This window comes from Panicum virgatum, chromosome 5N (genome assembly GCF_016808335.1).
Source record: "Panicum virgatum strain AP13 chromosome 5N, P.virgatum_v5, whole genome shotgun sequence".
NCBI lineage: Eukaryota > Viridiplantae > Streptophyta > Magnoliopsida > Poales > Poaceae > Panicum > Panicum virgatum.
In genome coordinates, this window is record NC_053149.1 from 52539883 (window position 1) to 52554844 (window position 14962).

Below are 14962 nucleotides of genomic sequence, written 5' to 3' on the forward strand. Positions count from 1 at the left end.
TCCGGGATACGACACCCCCCTCACCACCCCACGCCTACGTTGCTTATGAACGCAAAATTCCTCGCAGACGTTCATCTAAGTCGCACACGAAGAACACGGAAATAAAGTAAACAAAACATAGGCTCGAACGCACAAGGCCTCGATGGGCCACACAGTCGATTCAACGAAAATAAATCTCTTATATTCATAAGATGCGATTACAAAGTGTGATTACGATAAACACTAATCCATTACATGGGCTTCGAGGCCCAGTTTTCCTACAGGCTACCATCCCCCCTTGCGGGTCTTCAGTGGCGTCGAATTCGGCGATGGGAGGGATGTCTGCCTCGAGCTTCTCGGCGAGGACGGTGGCGAACTCCTCCGCGGCTGCGTCGGCTTCGTCCATGATGGCCGACGCGGCGTCTGCATCAGCATCATCGGGAACGACGTACCCAGACGACACCCTCTGGAGATCCATGAGGTAGTGTGTCGAGGCCACGGCGAGGGCCCGCAGGACACCGAGACGGAAGGTGCTCTTGGCGTGTTCGGCAATCCGACCGCCCAGCGCGCGTAGGCGGCTGAACACTGAACTGCCTGAGACGGCACCCTCCCCCTCGAGCTCTTGACACACGCTCACGGCGGTTTGCTCCAGCTCAGCAAACTCCATTTGCGCCGCCGTGAGTGCGGTGTGGACAGCTTCTTTCGCCGCGGACTCGTCCGCCACCTTCTGCCTCAGCTCTGAGTAAAGGAAATCAACGTCAGCTACGAAAGAAACAAACCGACGAAAACTCGAAGGTACTCACCCGTGATACTTTTCTGTGCCTCCTCCTTCTGAGTCCGGGCGGCCTCTTCAAGTGAGGATAAGGAGGCTTCCTTCTCCCTAAGGGCGCCCCCACATTCTGGAGGGCCACCTCCTTCCCCTCGATGGCCTCGCCCATTTCCCGGAGGGTCCCGGTGAGCGTAGCCACGACCACCTCTTTGTGGAGGAGCTCGGTCTTCTGCTGCTCGAGCGATGTCCCGAGGCGCTGTAGCTCGGCGCTCTGCGCCTCGGCTTCCCGAGCCCTCTCCTCGAGCGCCGTCCGGAGGCAGTGCAACTCGGTAGCTTGCGCCTCGGCCTCCCGGGCCTTCTGCACCGCTGCCGCCTTCTGGACGTCCCGCTCACCGGTAACCCGCGCCAGATCCTCCTCCATCGCCTGTTGACGCGCCACCAGATCCGCCATCCTAGTGTTGGCCTCGATGTTCTTGAGCACTAGCTCGGCATTGTGCTGCCCAAGCTGGCTCATCTGAGAGTACATTCGGGACATCTCGGCGCTCTTTTCGCGCGAGATCTCCCTCAGCCGCTGCGAGTGGAAAGGTGTGGATAAAAACATGTCAAGGATGAATCGAATCCGAGCAATTTTCAGGGGAAAGCATTTACCTGGCTGACCTGGTAATCCGCCCCCTGATGGAGCTGGAACGCGCGGTCAAGAGCCTGTAGGATATCGCGGCAGACGCCAAGCTGCGTGTTCCAGGCATCCTCCTCCTCTTGCTCCTTGCGGAGGAACTCCGAGGAGAGCTCGAACGGGACGATCGCCCCAAGATGACGCCCCTCGGACGTCCCCGCCTCGAGCACGCCCGCACTGGCCGACGCGAACTCGGCAATTTGCGCGGCGGCGCTAGCCGCAGCAGTGGAGTCGATGTCCATCGAGTCCCCGTACTCCTCGTTACTGTCCGGCAGCTCCACCACCGCCGCGCTCCCTTGCGCCGTTGGCGCGGGCACCACCGCGCCGATACCCTCGTCCCGGGCCTCGGTGGGCTCCGAGATGGGGTCTCCTTCCACCACTGGCGCCTCTAGCGCCGTCTCCTCTGCGACACCCTCGACCTCAGCCCTCAGGGGCTCGAGGACGAGGGCCTCCTCTTCCACATGGTCGGCGGGGCGCTCCTGTGCGTCCCCACCAGTTTCTCCTCCTGCATCCAGTCGGGCGGCGCTGGCCGCGTCGCCCTGACCGGTCACAACGTCGACGTCCGGCCGGGCGGCGCCATCCGCACCGCCCCGGCCGGTCTCCTCGGCGTCGTCAGCCTGAGCGGCTGCTTCAGCATCGCTCTGGCCGGCGTCGCCCTCCTCCCCCTGTGCCCGAGCTTGCTGGGCCGCCTGGGCCCCTCGTGCCATGGCCTCCCGTAACTTCGCGGCCGCCGCCACGAGGTCCACGGCAGGCAGGGGCTGCGGCGCCCTGTGCGGTGTGCTGCGTGCCCCGGTCTTGAGGGCCTTAGCTGGGGCAAGCTGCACCGCATCCTTGGCGGCGACCCCGGGGCTGAAAATCGAGGAACACAAGTTGAGGACGACGGGATCGAGAAATCAATTAAACATGCAACTAAAACGAAACCCAAGTTTACTTATCCGGATCGAGCACTCATGCTCCGCTTCCTCGTGGCGCTTCTTCGGGCCCGCGGCACCGTGCCGCCCCTCGAAGATTGCCCCGAGGGCACCCCCCTCGTGTCGGTCTGGTGACTCGAGGCTGCCAGCACGGACGACTCCGTGCCCGCCGCAGACTCGTCGCCACGGACAAGCACCTGGGGTGCGGGCGTCCCCTCACCCGCTGTTGGAGGGGATGGCTCCCGCTCTGAACCCTCGAGGGACGGACCCGCTGATGGCTCCGCCACGACCCTTGTCTCTTCTACCGCTGCCGACGCCCGCTCGTCGGCATCCCACTCATAGGTGGGCGGGGGGCTCGCGCCCGCAGCTGCCTCGTCGCTCCTCAGAGCGTGGTCCTCGGCGTCCGAGGCCTCCTCCTCGTCCTCCTCCGAGGACTCGGGCGTGGCGGGACACGGCTTCCCCTCCGCGCGAGCAAGCTTGCACGCCTTGTCGTGCCTCGCCTTCCTTTTCCTCTTCCTCTCAACCTTTGCCTCTGCCGCGTCCTTCCGCCTTTTCATCTTCTCCGCGTGGAGGCGGTTGATCTGGTGTTGTTCCGGGACTGGGGACTTCGAGGTGCCGCACCTCAACCCCTGCAAAGCACGCCCGAGATGGAGTCAGGAAAAAGGAAGCTACACAACACGCAGCGGATTCGGAATCTAAACTTACCAGAGAAATGTACCCCGGCTCGGGGTGCATCTTGATCCTCCAAAGATCCTCGGGATTTTGGGGGAACTTCGCCACCGCGTACTTCGCCCTCCGGGCGGCGGTGGTGCGGGAAAGCAGCTTGTACGACGTCCTCGAGCCCTCGACCTGGCTCCCGGGGGTCAGCTGGAAGATCGGCAGGGCCCTTTCCACGAGAGGAATCACCCTCTGCCGGTGGAAGTTTGCGATGACGGCCGCTGCCGTCAACCCCTTCCTCGCCAGATGCGCCAGCGCGTCGGTGAGGACTTCGAGCTTGTCTTGTTGTGCTGGGGGCGACACCCCCCAGTCCCACTTCGGTAGACGCTCCCGGAGAACTCTGTTGGTGAACGTCGGGAGCGCGCCACGGTAGTTCCGAAGATAGAACCACCCTCGGCTGCACCCGGCGTTGTTTGTCGTCATCTTGTTGTGGATGTAGAGGTTCCTCCGAGAGTGTCGCACGTGGAACGTCAGGCCGCCGGCGCACGAACCGCCTCGGTTGGCCCCGCCCGCTCTCGACGAAGAGTTCACCGCGGAACAGGTGGATCCAGAGATCCCAGTGCACCTCTATCCCAAGGTACCTCTCGCAGACGGCGACGAAGACCGCCACCTGCGAGATGGCGTTGGGGCTGAAGTTGTGCAGCTCCGCTCCGTAATAGTCGCACAACGCCCGCATAAACTTGCTGACGGGGACACCGAAGCCTCGCTCGTGAAGGCGCACAAAGCTCACGACGTAGCCCTGCGGGGGCTTCGTCTCGGTCTCGTCCGGATGCGGGGAAATCCACGCCGGCGCCCCCGAGTCGGAGATCCTTGGCAGCAGTCGGTCGGCGACCAGCTGCTCTAGGACTGCCACGGTGGCGGAGGACTTCCCCCACGGCAAAGGCTCCTGGATGTCCGACATCTCTTCGATTCAAGGGGGAATGTGGAAGCAAAGGCTCTGGGATGGCTAAGGTGCGCTTTCTCTCTCTCTCTCTCTCCTTCCTCTTCCTCCCGTTGCTCTTGGCTACGGGCTCAGGATGCAGGGGAGGCGGAGAAGGCAAAGGGAGACGGAGGCAAACAGCCAGGTAAGACCAAACACCCCCTTTCTCTTCGTTTTTATTCACCATGACGGGCGAAGCCGCAGCCACAGTGCGGTAGATTTCTCTATCACTGACGGCTGGGCCCCACGACCGTGGAGTCTCCCACGCGCGCACGAAGCAATAACTGCGACGCGGTAACCGGCGGGCGCGACGCGGCTGTTGCGCTATCCCATCCGTCAGCCGCCGCCCACGCCGCTTCGTCTGCCCGAGGCTGCCGCCTGAAAAGGCGCGCCCGCACCGCACCGCACGAATCGGGCCACGTCGCCCACCACCAGCGGAAGACCCGCGCGCGTGACTCGCGACCTTGCGTCGTTTTCGAATCAAGACAGAATATTCCTTCAGGGGTCCCTTTACCCTCGAAGGAATCGCATTTCGAGGCCTTACTGATCAGGGGTTCGAAGCCTGGCCCTTCGGAGGTTCGACAGGCGCCCCAGATCACTAGAGTCAGGGACTGCAGGGATGTGTCGTACAAGCCACCCTTGAACGCGGAGTTCGAGACATCCTACGCAGTGTTCCAGGCCAGTCGAGGGTGCCTAGAAGGGGGATCCCATCGAGGGAGAGCATAGAGCCCTCAGACCCTATCGAATGGGTCTGAGCCCCGCCTAGCGAATCCTCGCGAGCGCTTTATGAGACGTGTCCATGGACCACGAGCTGACCCCTATCGAACGGGGCACGGACGTCCGCTTGAACTACCCGCTAATAGCTCACCGAAGCAGCCATTGCTCGCGGCCCGGGCATGGGTAGCATGGTGCGCTTCACCCCTCCTCCCTGCGGAAGGGCGGCGAGGGTCGTAATCAAAGTCGAGGGTTCCCCTGAACGCCTTGACACGGGCCTAGGCTCGGGGGCTCCTCGCACACCACGGTCCAAACCGCACCCTCGAATAAGTTGACGACCGTCAATTGTGAAGCTCCACGTGTCTAACCAAACCCTCCGCTGTTAACGTGCACTCTCCTGATGGTTAAGCTGAACGCCGGGCCGCTGTACCAGCACTGAGAATTCCGAGGACGGCTGAAAGAGTGCCAATGCCGGCTGAAAAAGACGCTGGACGGTCACCCCAGTAAAGCTACCCAGTGGGACAACGTTTATAGCCCTTGGACGAGCACAAACTCTCCCCCAACGCCTCGGGGGCTACACCCGCGGGTGCGCTGACGCGCCCCCGCGAAGGAGACTTCACACATATTCGAGGGTCGTAACTCTCTGTACACCCCCACACCCTCGGTCATCCTCCCCGTGGAGGGGCAAGGGCACTTTATTGCTCAATGCAAATAAAGATTACAAAGGGTTACCGGCGCAAAGCCATCGAAAGATACAAACACATTGCCACCTACGTGGCAATTTTTCCTGTCTTGGGGAGGAGCGGGCGACGAAGAAAGGCACCGAGCCCCTGGCTGACGCAACGGCCAGGCTGCTAGGAATGTGAGGAATAGCCCCCGGATCGCACGGGTCCAGCGGGATGCTTTCCTCGCAAGCCTTCTTCTAGCGTCTCCTCCACCAAAGACTATGCGGGGGGTCGAGCTGGCAGACAGTGCCCTCCGCACCGTCTCCCCGAGAGCAACCTTGTCGCCGGGGGGGGGACGATGCGAAGAACAGCCGCCAGACCTGGCGCCAGCGCCATGGTCAGGCGCCTCCATCCCCATTCAGGCTAGGGGACATCGCAGGAGCAGGAACCCACGGGCCCAATGCTCTTCTGCGGATCCCCACTTAAGCTGAGGGATGGTGCGCACGCCCACTCCGGTCTTCCCCCACCGCTCGCAAGCATTCTTCTAGCACCAAAGCCTAAAAAAGCCAGGCCACCCCATCTGGGGGCCGGTCACGAAAGGCAAAGGAAAACATTACAAGATTTAGGCAATGCTAGAAGACAGAGCTGGGAGGTTGGAGAAGAAAGGGAACCCCACGACCCTTATTTATAGCTGCGCCGGGCACAAAGCTTCAAGCTTGTCGAAGAGCGGAGGCTTGTATCGCCCGTGACGACGCGGCACTCCACGAGCAAAGGATGTCCTCGGTCACCGCGCCGAGACGCGACCGAACGAAATAAAGCGGAGCAGAGCCCCTGGATGCTAAGTGGTGCAGCATCGGCTCTGGCCGACTGCCCTCAAACGGCGCGCCGCAAAGCAACCAGGAACGCCGGGGCCAAGGCCCTACGTGCGGGACAGCACGATGAAAGCACCAGCTGCCAAGCAGCGGGCGCCATCGTCGACCTGGCCCCCCTCAGTGTGCGGACACGTCTCGTCCTTGAAATAAACAAACAAAGAGGCGCGCGCCTCGAAGTACTCCCCCCGCGCGCCCACTACCCCGACTGGCATGTTGTCACATCCGCCGGGCTGGCGCTCAGGCGCGTCTGGCGGGAGTGCGGCATTGTCTGATCACGTCAAGGGGGAAATCGCCAAATCACCCTTTGGCCGAATCCCCTGACTCGACCAAAGACTCGGGGGCTGCTGTCGGGAACCACGATTAGGGACACTCTAATCGGGGTACTAAGATCACTCTGAAAAACGCAAACACATGTTAAGCGACTGAGCCCACGAAGGCCCACGGCCTGCTTCCCATCCGGAAGAAAGGAAAGGACTCAAAGAAGCCCAGTGTGCGGCCCATTCGCATCCCCCTCGAACCTGCGGGACGATCTCCGCCTCGCTCGAGGGTCCCCGTCGAGACCCCTCGACTGCGCCCAGCATCTCCGACTCGCTCGAGGGTAGCGCACCTACGCTCGAGCGGGCAAAACATCTCCGCCTCGCTCGAGGGTAGCAAACCTACCCTGCTACCCTCGAGGGAGTAACTCATCTCCGCCTCGCTCGAGGCCATCTCTCGGCATAAGGGACAAACGGCCCTGCCGCTCACCCGCCCGTCGTACGAAGGCATTAAAGGCCAGCCACTCCGCCACGGCACCTAGGACAGGCGGTGTGGCCGCCATTCCCACAGTGGATGTGACCGGGGTCCCATCCGCGGACTCCGGTCACCGCTCCGCCATACCGGATGCTGTAGCAGCACTGTGGGACCTGCGACGCGGGACAAGACAGGCTCGGCACTGCTCCCGTTACTATTCTGCCAACTCCGATTGACCGGATTCCACCTCATCACACGCACGGCTCCGGACCCGCCTCCTGCTTGGGGAAGGGGCCCGGCGACGTCACGTACCCCTCGAGGGATGCTCAGCACATGCGGTTAAGGCCCCGGACCCCCCAGGGGTTCGGAACCTCCACGTGTCCCCCGGACCCCCCGGTGTGCACGCCCGCACTCCGACCAGGGGGTCCGGGGCCACCGCGCGCCCCGCTACTGCTGGAGCATACAAGACCCTAACCTGCAGGGCCCACGGAATGCCATATCAGGAGGACAGTACACCTGATAAGCGGCGACCATGCCACTTGCAGGGGCTGGCAGGACGACCGACGCAATTTTCGCAGCACCAAGGACGATATCCAGGACGACTGCGACGCCCGCGCGCCATGCCCCACAGTGTACTTCCTACAGTGTCCGATCACTGTACCCCCGCGATTCGGGGGAAAATGACGACTTCCACGCCCCCACTCATGTGCGCCGCCCCTCCTTGTGACTATAAAAGGAGGGGGCAGGCTTCCTTTAGACTCTCTCTGGTTTTTTCTCGCTCGGAGGACGCTCAGCACTACTGAGCGCGCATTTCAATCGACTCCACTTCTAGCAGAGACCGGGGAGCTTCCCTCCCTTTCTCGCCTTGCTTGTACCCCTACTACAAGCCCTCCGGGTGCAAGATAATTCAGTGCTCTCGCACACCCCCTTTGCTGGACGTACGGCCCCGCGGCCGGAACCAGGATAAACCGTGCGTTACTGTGTTGCCTCTTGCATCATCATTTGGGACGAGGAAACACGCAGCATTTACTAGTTGGGATCCAGGCCCCCGGGTCGGGACACCGACAGTTGGCGCGCCAGGTAGGGGGCGCTGCGTGACATTTTCTCTCTTTTTCCCATTTGATCTCCAGGGGATGGCGGGCAGATCCAACCCATACCCCATGGGTGTTTCGGATCCGCTCCCCGCAGGACGCGTGATCTGGTTCGGGAGTCTCGAGTTCAGAGCAACCGGTAATGGTTACCTCATGCAGCTCCTCTCGCCCGGACGCAACCCCGTTACTCCGACTTCACCAGCCCGGCGCAACAGGCGCTCGGGCCAACGTTCGCGATAAGCGCGCGCGGAGCGGCGTCGCGCAGCACGCCACAACTCCCCCATGTGGGTCGAGGCTGGCATGTCGCAACTTTTCAAACGTTTCAGACTTGTGCCTCATTAAGTAGATATAGTCATATCTACTAAAGTCATCAGTGAAAGTAAAGAAGTACTGAAAACCACCTCTGGCTATTGAGCTCATTGGTCCACATACATCGGTATGTACAAGTCCCAACAAGTCACTCTCCCTCTCACTATGACCAGTGAAAGGCGCTTTGGTCATCTTTCCAAGCAAACAAGACTCACATGTGTCAAATGATTCAAAATCAAATGAGCTTAACAATCCATCTTTATGAAGTTGTTCAATGCGCTTCTCATTTATATGACCTAAGCGACAATGCCAAATAAAAGTGGGATTTAAATCATTTGGTCTAAGCCTCTTAGTATTAATGTTACAGACAGATTTATCCTCAAGATCAAGAACATATAATCCATTCACCAATGGACAATGAACATAAAAAATACCATTGCAAAAAATAGAACAACGTTTGTTCTTTATTACAATCTTAAAATCATCAACTTCTTCCAAACATTAAGAAGAAATAATGTTCTTGCTCAAAGCAGGAATGCAATAACAATTATTTAATTCCAAACCTAATCTGGAGGGTAAAGACAAGTGGTAGGTGCCGACCGCCAACACCGCAACCTTTGCGCCATTGCCGACACGAACGTCCAACTCGCCTCTTGCAAATCTTCTAGTCTCACTAAGACCCTGCAATGATTTGCAAGTGTGAATCATCGATCCAGTATCAAATACCCATGATTCACTGGAAGATAATGCAATATTAATTTCTATAACATTTATACCTGAAGTGGAAGTCTCACTTCCCTTCTTCTTCTTTTCTTCCAAGTACTTCTTGCAGTTCCTATACCAATGTCCCTTTTCATGACAGTGGAAGCATTCATCATCAGAAGTAGGGCCAGATTTGGCCTTAGGTGCTGGCTTTAGCTTAGAGCCCGAGGACTCACCACTGGAACTCTTTTCCTTGCCTTTACCTTTGGGATTAGGAGGCGTCCAACGCTTACTCTTTTTGTTCCCCTTCTGAATCATCATCACATGATTGGGATTCTTCTTAATGCTCTCCTCTGCTGTCTTTAGCATCCCATGCAACTCACTCAATGTTTTATCTAAGCCATTCATCTGAAAGTTCATGATAAAAGGCTCATAGCTCGCTGGGAGCGACTGGAGAATAACATCAGTAGCCAAGTCTTGGTGAAGTTCAGAACCAAGTCTGTCCAAAGTCTCAATGTAACCAATCATTTTGATCACATGAGGACTGACTGGGCTACCTTCTGGCAGCTTGCACGCAAACAAGGACTTTGAGATATTGAACCTCTCAGTCCTGGCTTGGTTCTGAAACATCCCACGCAGCCCCTCGATCATGGTGTGAGCATCCGCATGCTCATACTGCTTCTGCAGATCAGGGGACATGGTGGCGAGCATCAGACAGCTGACATCAAGTGAGTCATTGCAGTGTTTCTCATAAACTCTGCGATCAGCAGCAGTTGCATTGTCAGGGAGATCATCAGGATATGGCTGCTCAAGAACATACTCCTTTTTCTCTTGCCTGAGAACAATTCTCAGGTTGCGGTACCAATCAATAAAGTTTGTTCCATTCAACTTTTCTTTCTCAAGAACAGAACGCAAATTGAAAGCGGAATTGTTATTGGCAGACATGATCTACAACATTAAAGTGAAGCAAGATTTCAACACTAAGTTTATGTAAAGACTTTCATTAACTAATTTAACAAAAGACAACCTACTATATCAAAGTCATCTTCCCTCTAATGACATATAGTGGTTCAAGATCCATAATCACTAAAATCCTAGTGAGCTTTAGCATCACGGCTAGAAAAGTAGTGATACAGGTAAGCAACAAATTACTAATCACATCTCTATGCGACTCTTGTTTGTTGGGTGGCATCTAATGCCCCGGTCCCAATCCTATGCCTTAAAGCCCAAAACTGTTTTGATAGCTTTGTTGAGTAAACCAATACTATGCTTGTGAATGTCCGACATCCACCCTATACAAAAGTGATAGCTGAGGGTACTCTACTTTGGTAAACCTACCACACAACGATCAAAATTTATAGGTGCAGCTATTGGTAAAAGGCATAAAAAACTCAACCTTTTCTGAGGAAAGCTATTCTATCATGATTGAAACATCCACCATATGTAAAAGCATGAAAGAATAGTATGACAGGAAAATAAAAATCACAGGCATATAATCATATTATATTGTGAATAGTATGGCCTCTTGCATCACAATGGGCTCCATCGCCATGGCTCCAATGTGACCTCCATTGCCATCCGTCCTGTCTTGTGGTGATCATCATCGCCATCATGATTGAAGCCTGCATGAAAAAATACTAAGCTACTACATCAAATAGCTAGTGAAATAATTACATGAGGATTCAAACATCACAAGTCGACACGCAGGTTGTTATGCAATAATTGTGCAACCTCAACCCGGTTGTGTTAACTTGCGACACACAGGCCGCACAAATCATCACATACATCATCACATGACATTGAGGCCATACCATTCACATCACACCCTGCAAAAACAAGTTAGGCGTACGACGTGTTCTACCAAAGTAGCGCTTAGGAAGCCGCTATAGCGAGAAAGCAACGGCGGTGCAAACTTTGCACTTGAGAAGACTGCATCTACACATGACTTCGATCTGTTGGTTCAATCTGCTGACTATGCACACAGTTAGTCCCTGATGGTGATTCCAGCCGGTAGGGACATGTCGTATGCATAACAGAGAAAGAACACGAACTAATCTTTTTGTCACATGCCGCGCAATCAAATCGCTACAGTTTTAACCCCTTATGACCAATTGATCTAATCAAACCGTGCAAAAGTAATAGATCCAATCTAATACAACAACATATCACCTATATGCTAATGATTCAGACCAAAAACTACGCAAGATGGCTCTGATACCACTGTAGGGAAACGGATAGGCTACACTAGCATCACTATCGCATATACCCAAGATGCTTGCGAGTAGAAGATCATATATCGTTACCACTAGACGCGCAGCGCAGCGGAAGAAGTCGCGCATCGATGTAGAGGAAGTAGTCGATCACGTTCCACGAACCGAGCTCCTCGTACTTGATCCCAGCAGCCGATCAGCGCAGCAGTCGCAGCAGCGCTTCCATGGAGTCCACACGTACAGGGATGAAACGCCGGGCGTCGGTGTGCTAGCACCGCACGCACGGCATGGGCGGCGGCCGAGAGAGAGGGAGGGGCGGCGGCTAGGAGGTGGCGCGGCTCACAGGGGTCTCGCCCCTAGCCCCTCCCTCATATATATAGGGCGTACTAATGAGCTTCTATCTCATAGGCCCATTAGTAACCCTAATCCCTCTTGAATCAATATCCTCTTGGGTCTTTAAACCGTATTGTGATGATGGGCTCTTGGGCATATCACCAACAGCAAGAGCCCTGGGGAACCATCAGAAGAGTTTGCGGCATATATTAAGCAGAGAGGTTACGATCTCCATGATGTGGAGGCGTATGGACAGGTGTATCTTCTCACCTGATTTTCTTTTGTGGCTAATGCTTAATACAAATGCACACTTTGACTTGTATGAAGAACTCCTGCTACTGAGTGCTGACTTCTGTTCATCAAATAATCCAGATGCTCAAGAATGCTGGTTTCAGTCATGTCATAGCTGAAGATCGAACTGATCAGGTTTGCCCCTCTTTCTGTGCATTGCGCACGCCCATGTTATTTTCCACTAGGACGTTTGGATCAAAAAGCGGTTTCGATGATACTCATCAGTGCTCTGTGTTGCATTCCAGTTCCTCGGGATTTTACAGAAGGAGCTGGATAAATTTGAAAAGAACAAAGACGGTTTCCTTTCTGACTTCAGCCAGGTGATTTGGCAAAGGCCTCAAGAAGTTCAGAGATGAACTGGCCGGCAGTTTAGAAGCCTGCCTGCATTCTCTCTGCAGCTTTCAACTCCTAAGAGCATCTCCAGCCGGAGACCTCAAAATGAGCTCCTATTATTATTTTTTAGAGCTGATTTGCAAAATTTAGGTGCCAAAATTTGTCATCAACTCCAGCAGGAGCTCTCAAACCTAGCATGCATATGTGGGAGACGCTGAGACGCGGCGGCGGGGAGCCTAGTGGGTGGGCGAAACATGGCCGTGGCGGGCGGCGGGGTGGCCGCGGCGTCAGGCGGCGGGCGGCGCGTGGACATGGCTGCCGGTGGGGCGGAGCGCGGCATCGTGCAGAGAGGGGTCGCGGCGGCGGGGAGAACCGGAGAGACGAGGCCGAGGCCCGCAGCCGCGCCGTGGCCGGCAAGACGAGGAGGAGGAGGGAGCCATGGTCGCCCCGCCGCGCCCCCTCGCACCATGGCTGCCGCACCCGCGCACCGTGGCCGCCGTCTCGCACGCGCCATGGTTGCCGTCGACGAGGGGGGGCGTGGCCTAGCTCGAGGGGGGCCGGCGCGCCGAGGCCCGCCGCGCAGGCTGCGCGCCGCGCAAGCCGGGCCGCCGCGCTCGCCATGGCCGCCGCCATCGAGCCGTCTCCGCCATCGCCCGCCACCGAGCCGCCTCCGCCGACCACGGGCTGCCGATGCACGCCACTGAGGGCTATCGCACAAGCCATGGGCCGCACGCCGCCGCGGCCGGCGATGTGCACCCGGCGGTGTCGAAGCCGCGGTACGACGCGACGAACGGCCCCCGAGACCAGTCCGTCCTGACGCGGCCGCCCTGCGTGGCCCACTGCTCGGCGTCCCACACACTGACGTAGACCCGCATCGGCTGGCTCGCCGGGAATGGCACCCCGGCGGCGGCGCGGGCGCGGAAGTCGCGGATGGGCACGCCGTCCACGTAGAAGACGATGTGGCTGGGGTTCCAGACCATGGAGTAGGTGTGGAAGTCCGCCGTGGGGTCGAACCACACTCGGAACTGCTGCTCGCGGCCGCCCTTGCCCTGGGTGTACACGTTGGTGTGCACCGTGTACGGCTTGCCGCTCGCGTTCCCCAGGAACTCGAAGTCGATCTCGTCGTGCTGCGACCCCTGCGACGACAACTGCAAGAAGGCCATGGCACCATGGGCTAGCTTATTATCACGCACGCCATGGGCCGCTCGCCGCCGAGGTCCTCCCGCCAGAGCTTGGGGCGGGCGGCGGGGGCGCCGGAGCGCGGGGCCGGCGACGCATGCCGGGCGGTGGGGAGTAGGGAAAGTGGGGGTGGACCCACATATGAGAGGGGGATAGGAGGATTTTATTCTTGGGGGCTTGAGACTATAATTTGAGAGGACGTGAAAAGTGAGAGCCCATTTAGGAGGCCCACTGAAGTTGGTTTTTTTTGCCTAAACTCTTAAAATTTAGAGTAGGGGCTCAAGTAAAGACTTGGGCTGCAGATGCTCTAAGCATCTCTAACTCTGAACTCTCCCCTCAAAAAAAAACTCTGACCTCTTCGTTCACTCTGTTCCAGGGGGACTATGACGATATCGTGAACGGATAAACCAAATTCCAACTATAGAACTATGACACAATCAAACCCGAATGAACAAAATGTTGAATTAAATCGTACCAGTCTATACTGGGGTTTATTACTCATTTTTGTACTTGCTGTTTTATTTTCCAATTACTTCTTCAATTGAGAGAAAGAAAGAGAGTAGTAAGAATTCTCTTATCCCATTTGGAAGGATACCATCCTTATAACTATCCATGACTGTTTTTGTCTCTAGCATGACCACTTGAGAAAATGTGGAGGAAAGTAGGGGAAGGAAGGCAAAACTGCAGAGGAGCTCCGCTGGTGAGCAGAGGTGGGGCCTGTTCATTGCGAGCCAGTGATGTTGGCCCTGATGCCCGTGTGGGCTTATTACAAATAAAGTGGCTTTCACCATCACCAGAATAAATAAATAAAACAGAAAAAGTTGCTCGAGATGCCGTTGCATTGTTTTTCTGATCTTGCATGGTGAGCGCTAGAGCCTAACTGCCTATCATGTTCCCTTTTGTGCCTGGGACTGGTCCAGTGTCACGGTCCTGTGATTGCAGTGTTGCATTGCATCGTGTGCCGTAACGAGGTCACTTCCCTGTGAAATCTAATAAAGCAACTTTCATAGTATGCGGCTGCGTGGGGGATGCACTGATGTATATGTTCTATTTCTTTTTCTCTAATTCACTCTACTAATTTGCTGTGCAACTTTACAGGGCAGCTAGATATGTTGCTAAGGCTGTCTGTACTCGTCATACTCTAAAATCATTCTCTAAAAAAATATTTTTATCTAGTTATCAAAATTTTCTACTCTATATTCAATTTTGCTACATCCATCGTCCTCTATATTTTATTCTCTATATCCACTACCAGCCGTAGGACCCGCATGTCAATTTTTTTTTATCTCTTTTACCCACCCCTCCCTCCCCCATTCTCTCTCTTTCTCTCTCCACACCTCGTCACCTCTGCTTCTCCGCCCGCCACCCCGTCGCCTCCACTCTCTCTCCCCAGGCCGGCGGCGGCCCTCCAAGCCCCCCTCGCCGGCGGCGGGCTGGACGGCAGGGGCGCGGCGGCCCTCCTCTCTGGCCGTGCCGGATCCCCCTCCCTCCTCCCTGCCTTGGCGCGCGACATCCTCCCGTCTCCCCTCCGCTTCTCCTCCCCTGCGCGCGGCGCCGGCTCCCTCC

At 56.5% G+C, this 14962-nt stretch overlaps 1 protein-coding gene across 1 annotated transcript in view; it reads left to right on the forward strand.

Annotated features, from left to right (window-relative positions):
- Window positions 1-14408, forward strand: part of LOC120675434 (phosphoethanolamine N-methyltransferase 1-like) — a 28575-nt gene extending 14167 nt beyond the window's left edge. The window contains exons 10-14 of the mRNA XM_039956655.1: window positions 11765-11849; window positions 11966-12019; window positions 12130-12204; window positions 13773-13800; window positions 14067-14408. Of these exons, the coding sequence (XP_039812589.1) occupies window positions 11765-11849; window positions 11966-12019; window positions 12130-12204; window positions 13773-13800; window positions 14067-14134 (310 nt within the window). The 3' untranslated portion in view covers window positions 14135-14408. The remainder of the gene's footprint in view (window positions 1-11764; window positions 11850-11965; window positions 12020-12129; window positions 12205-13772; window positions 13801-14066) is intronic.
- The last annotated feature ends 554 nt before the right edge of the window (window positions 14409-14962 follow it).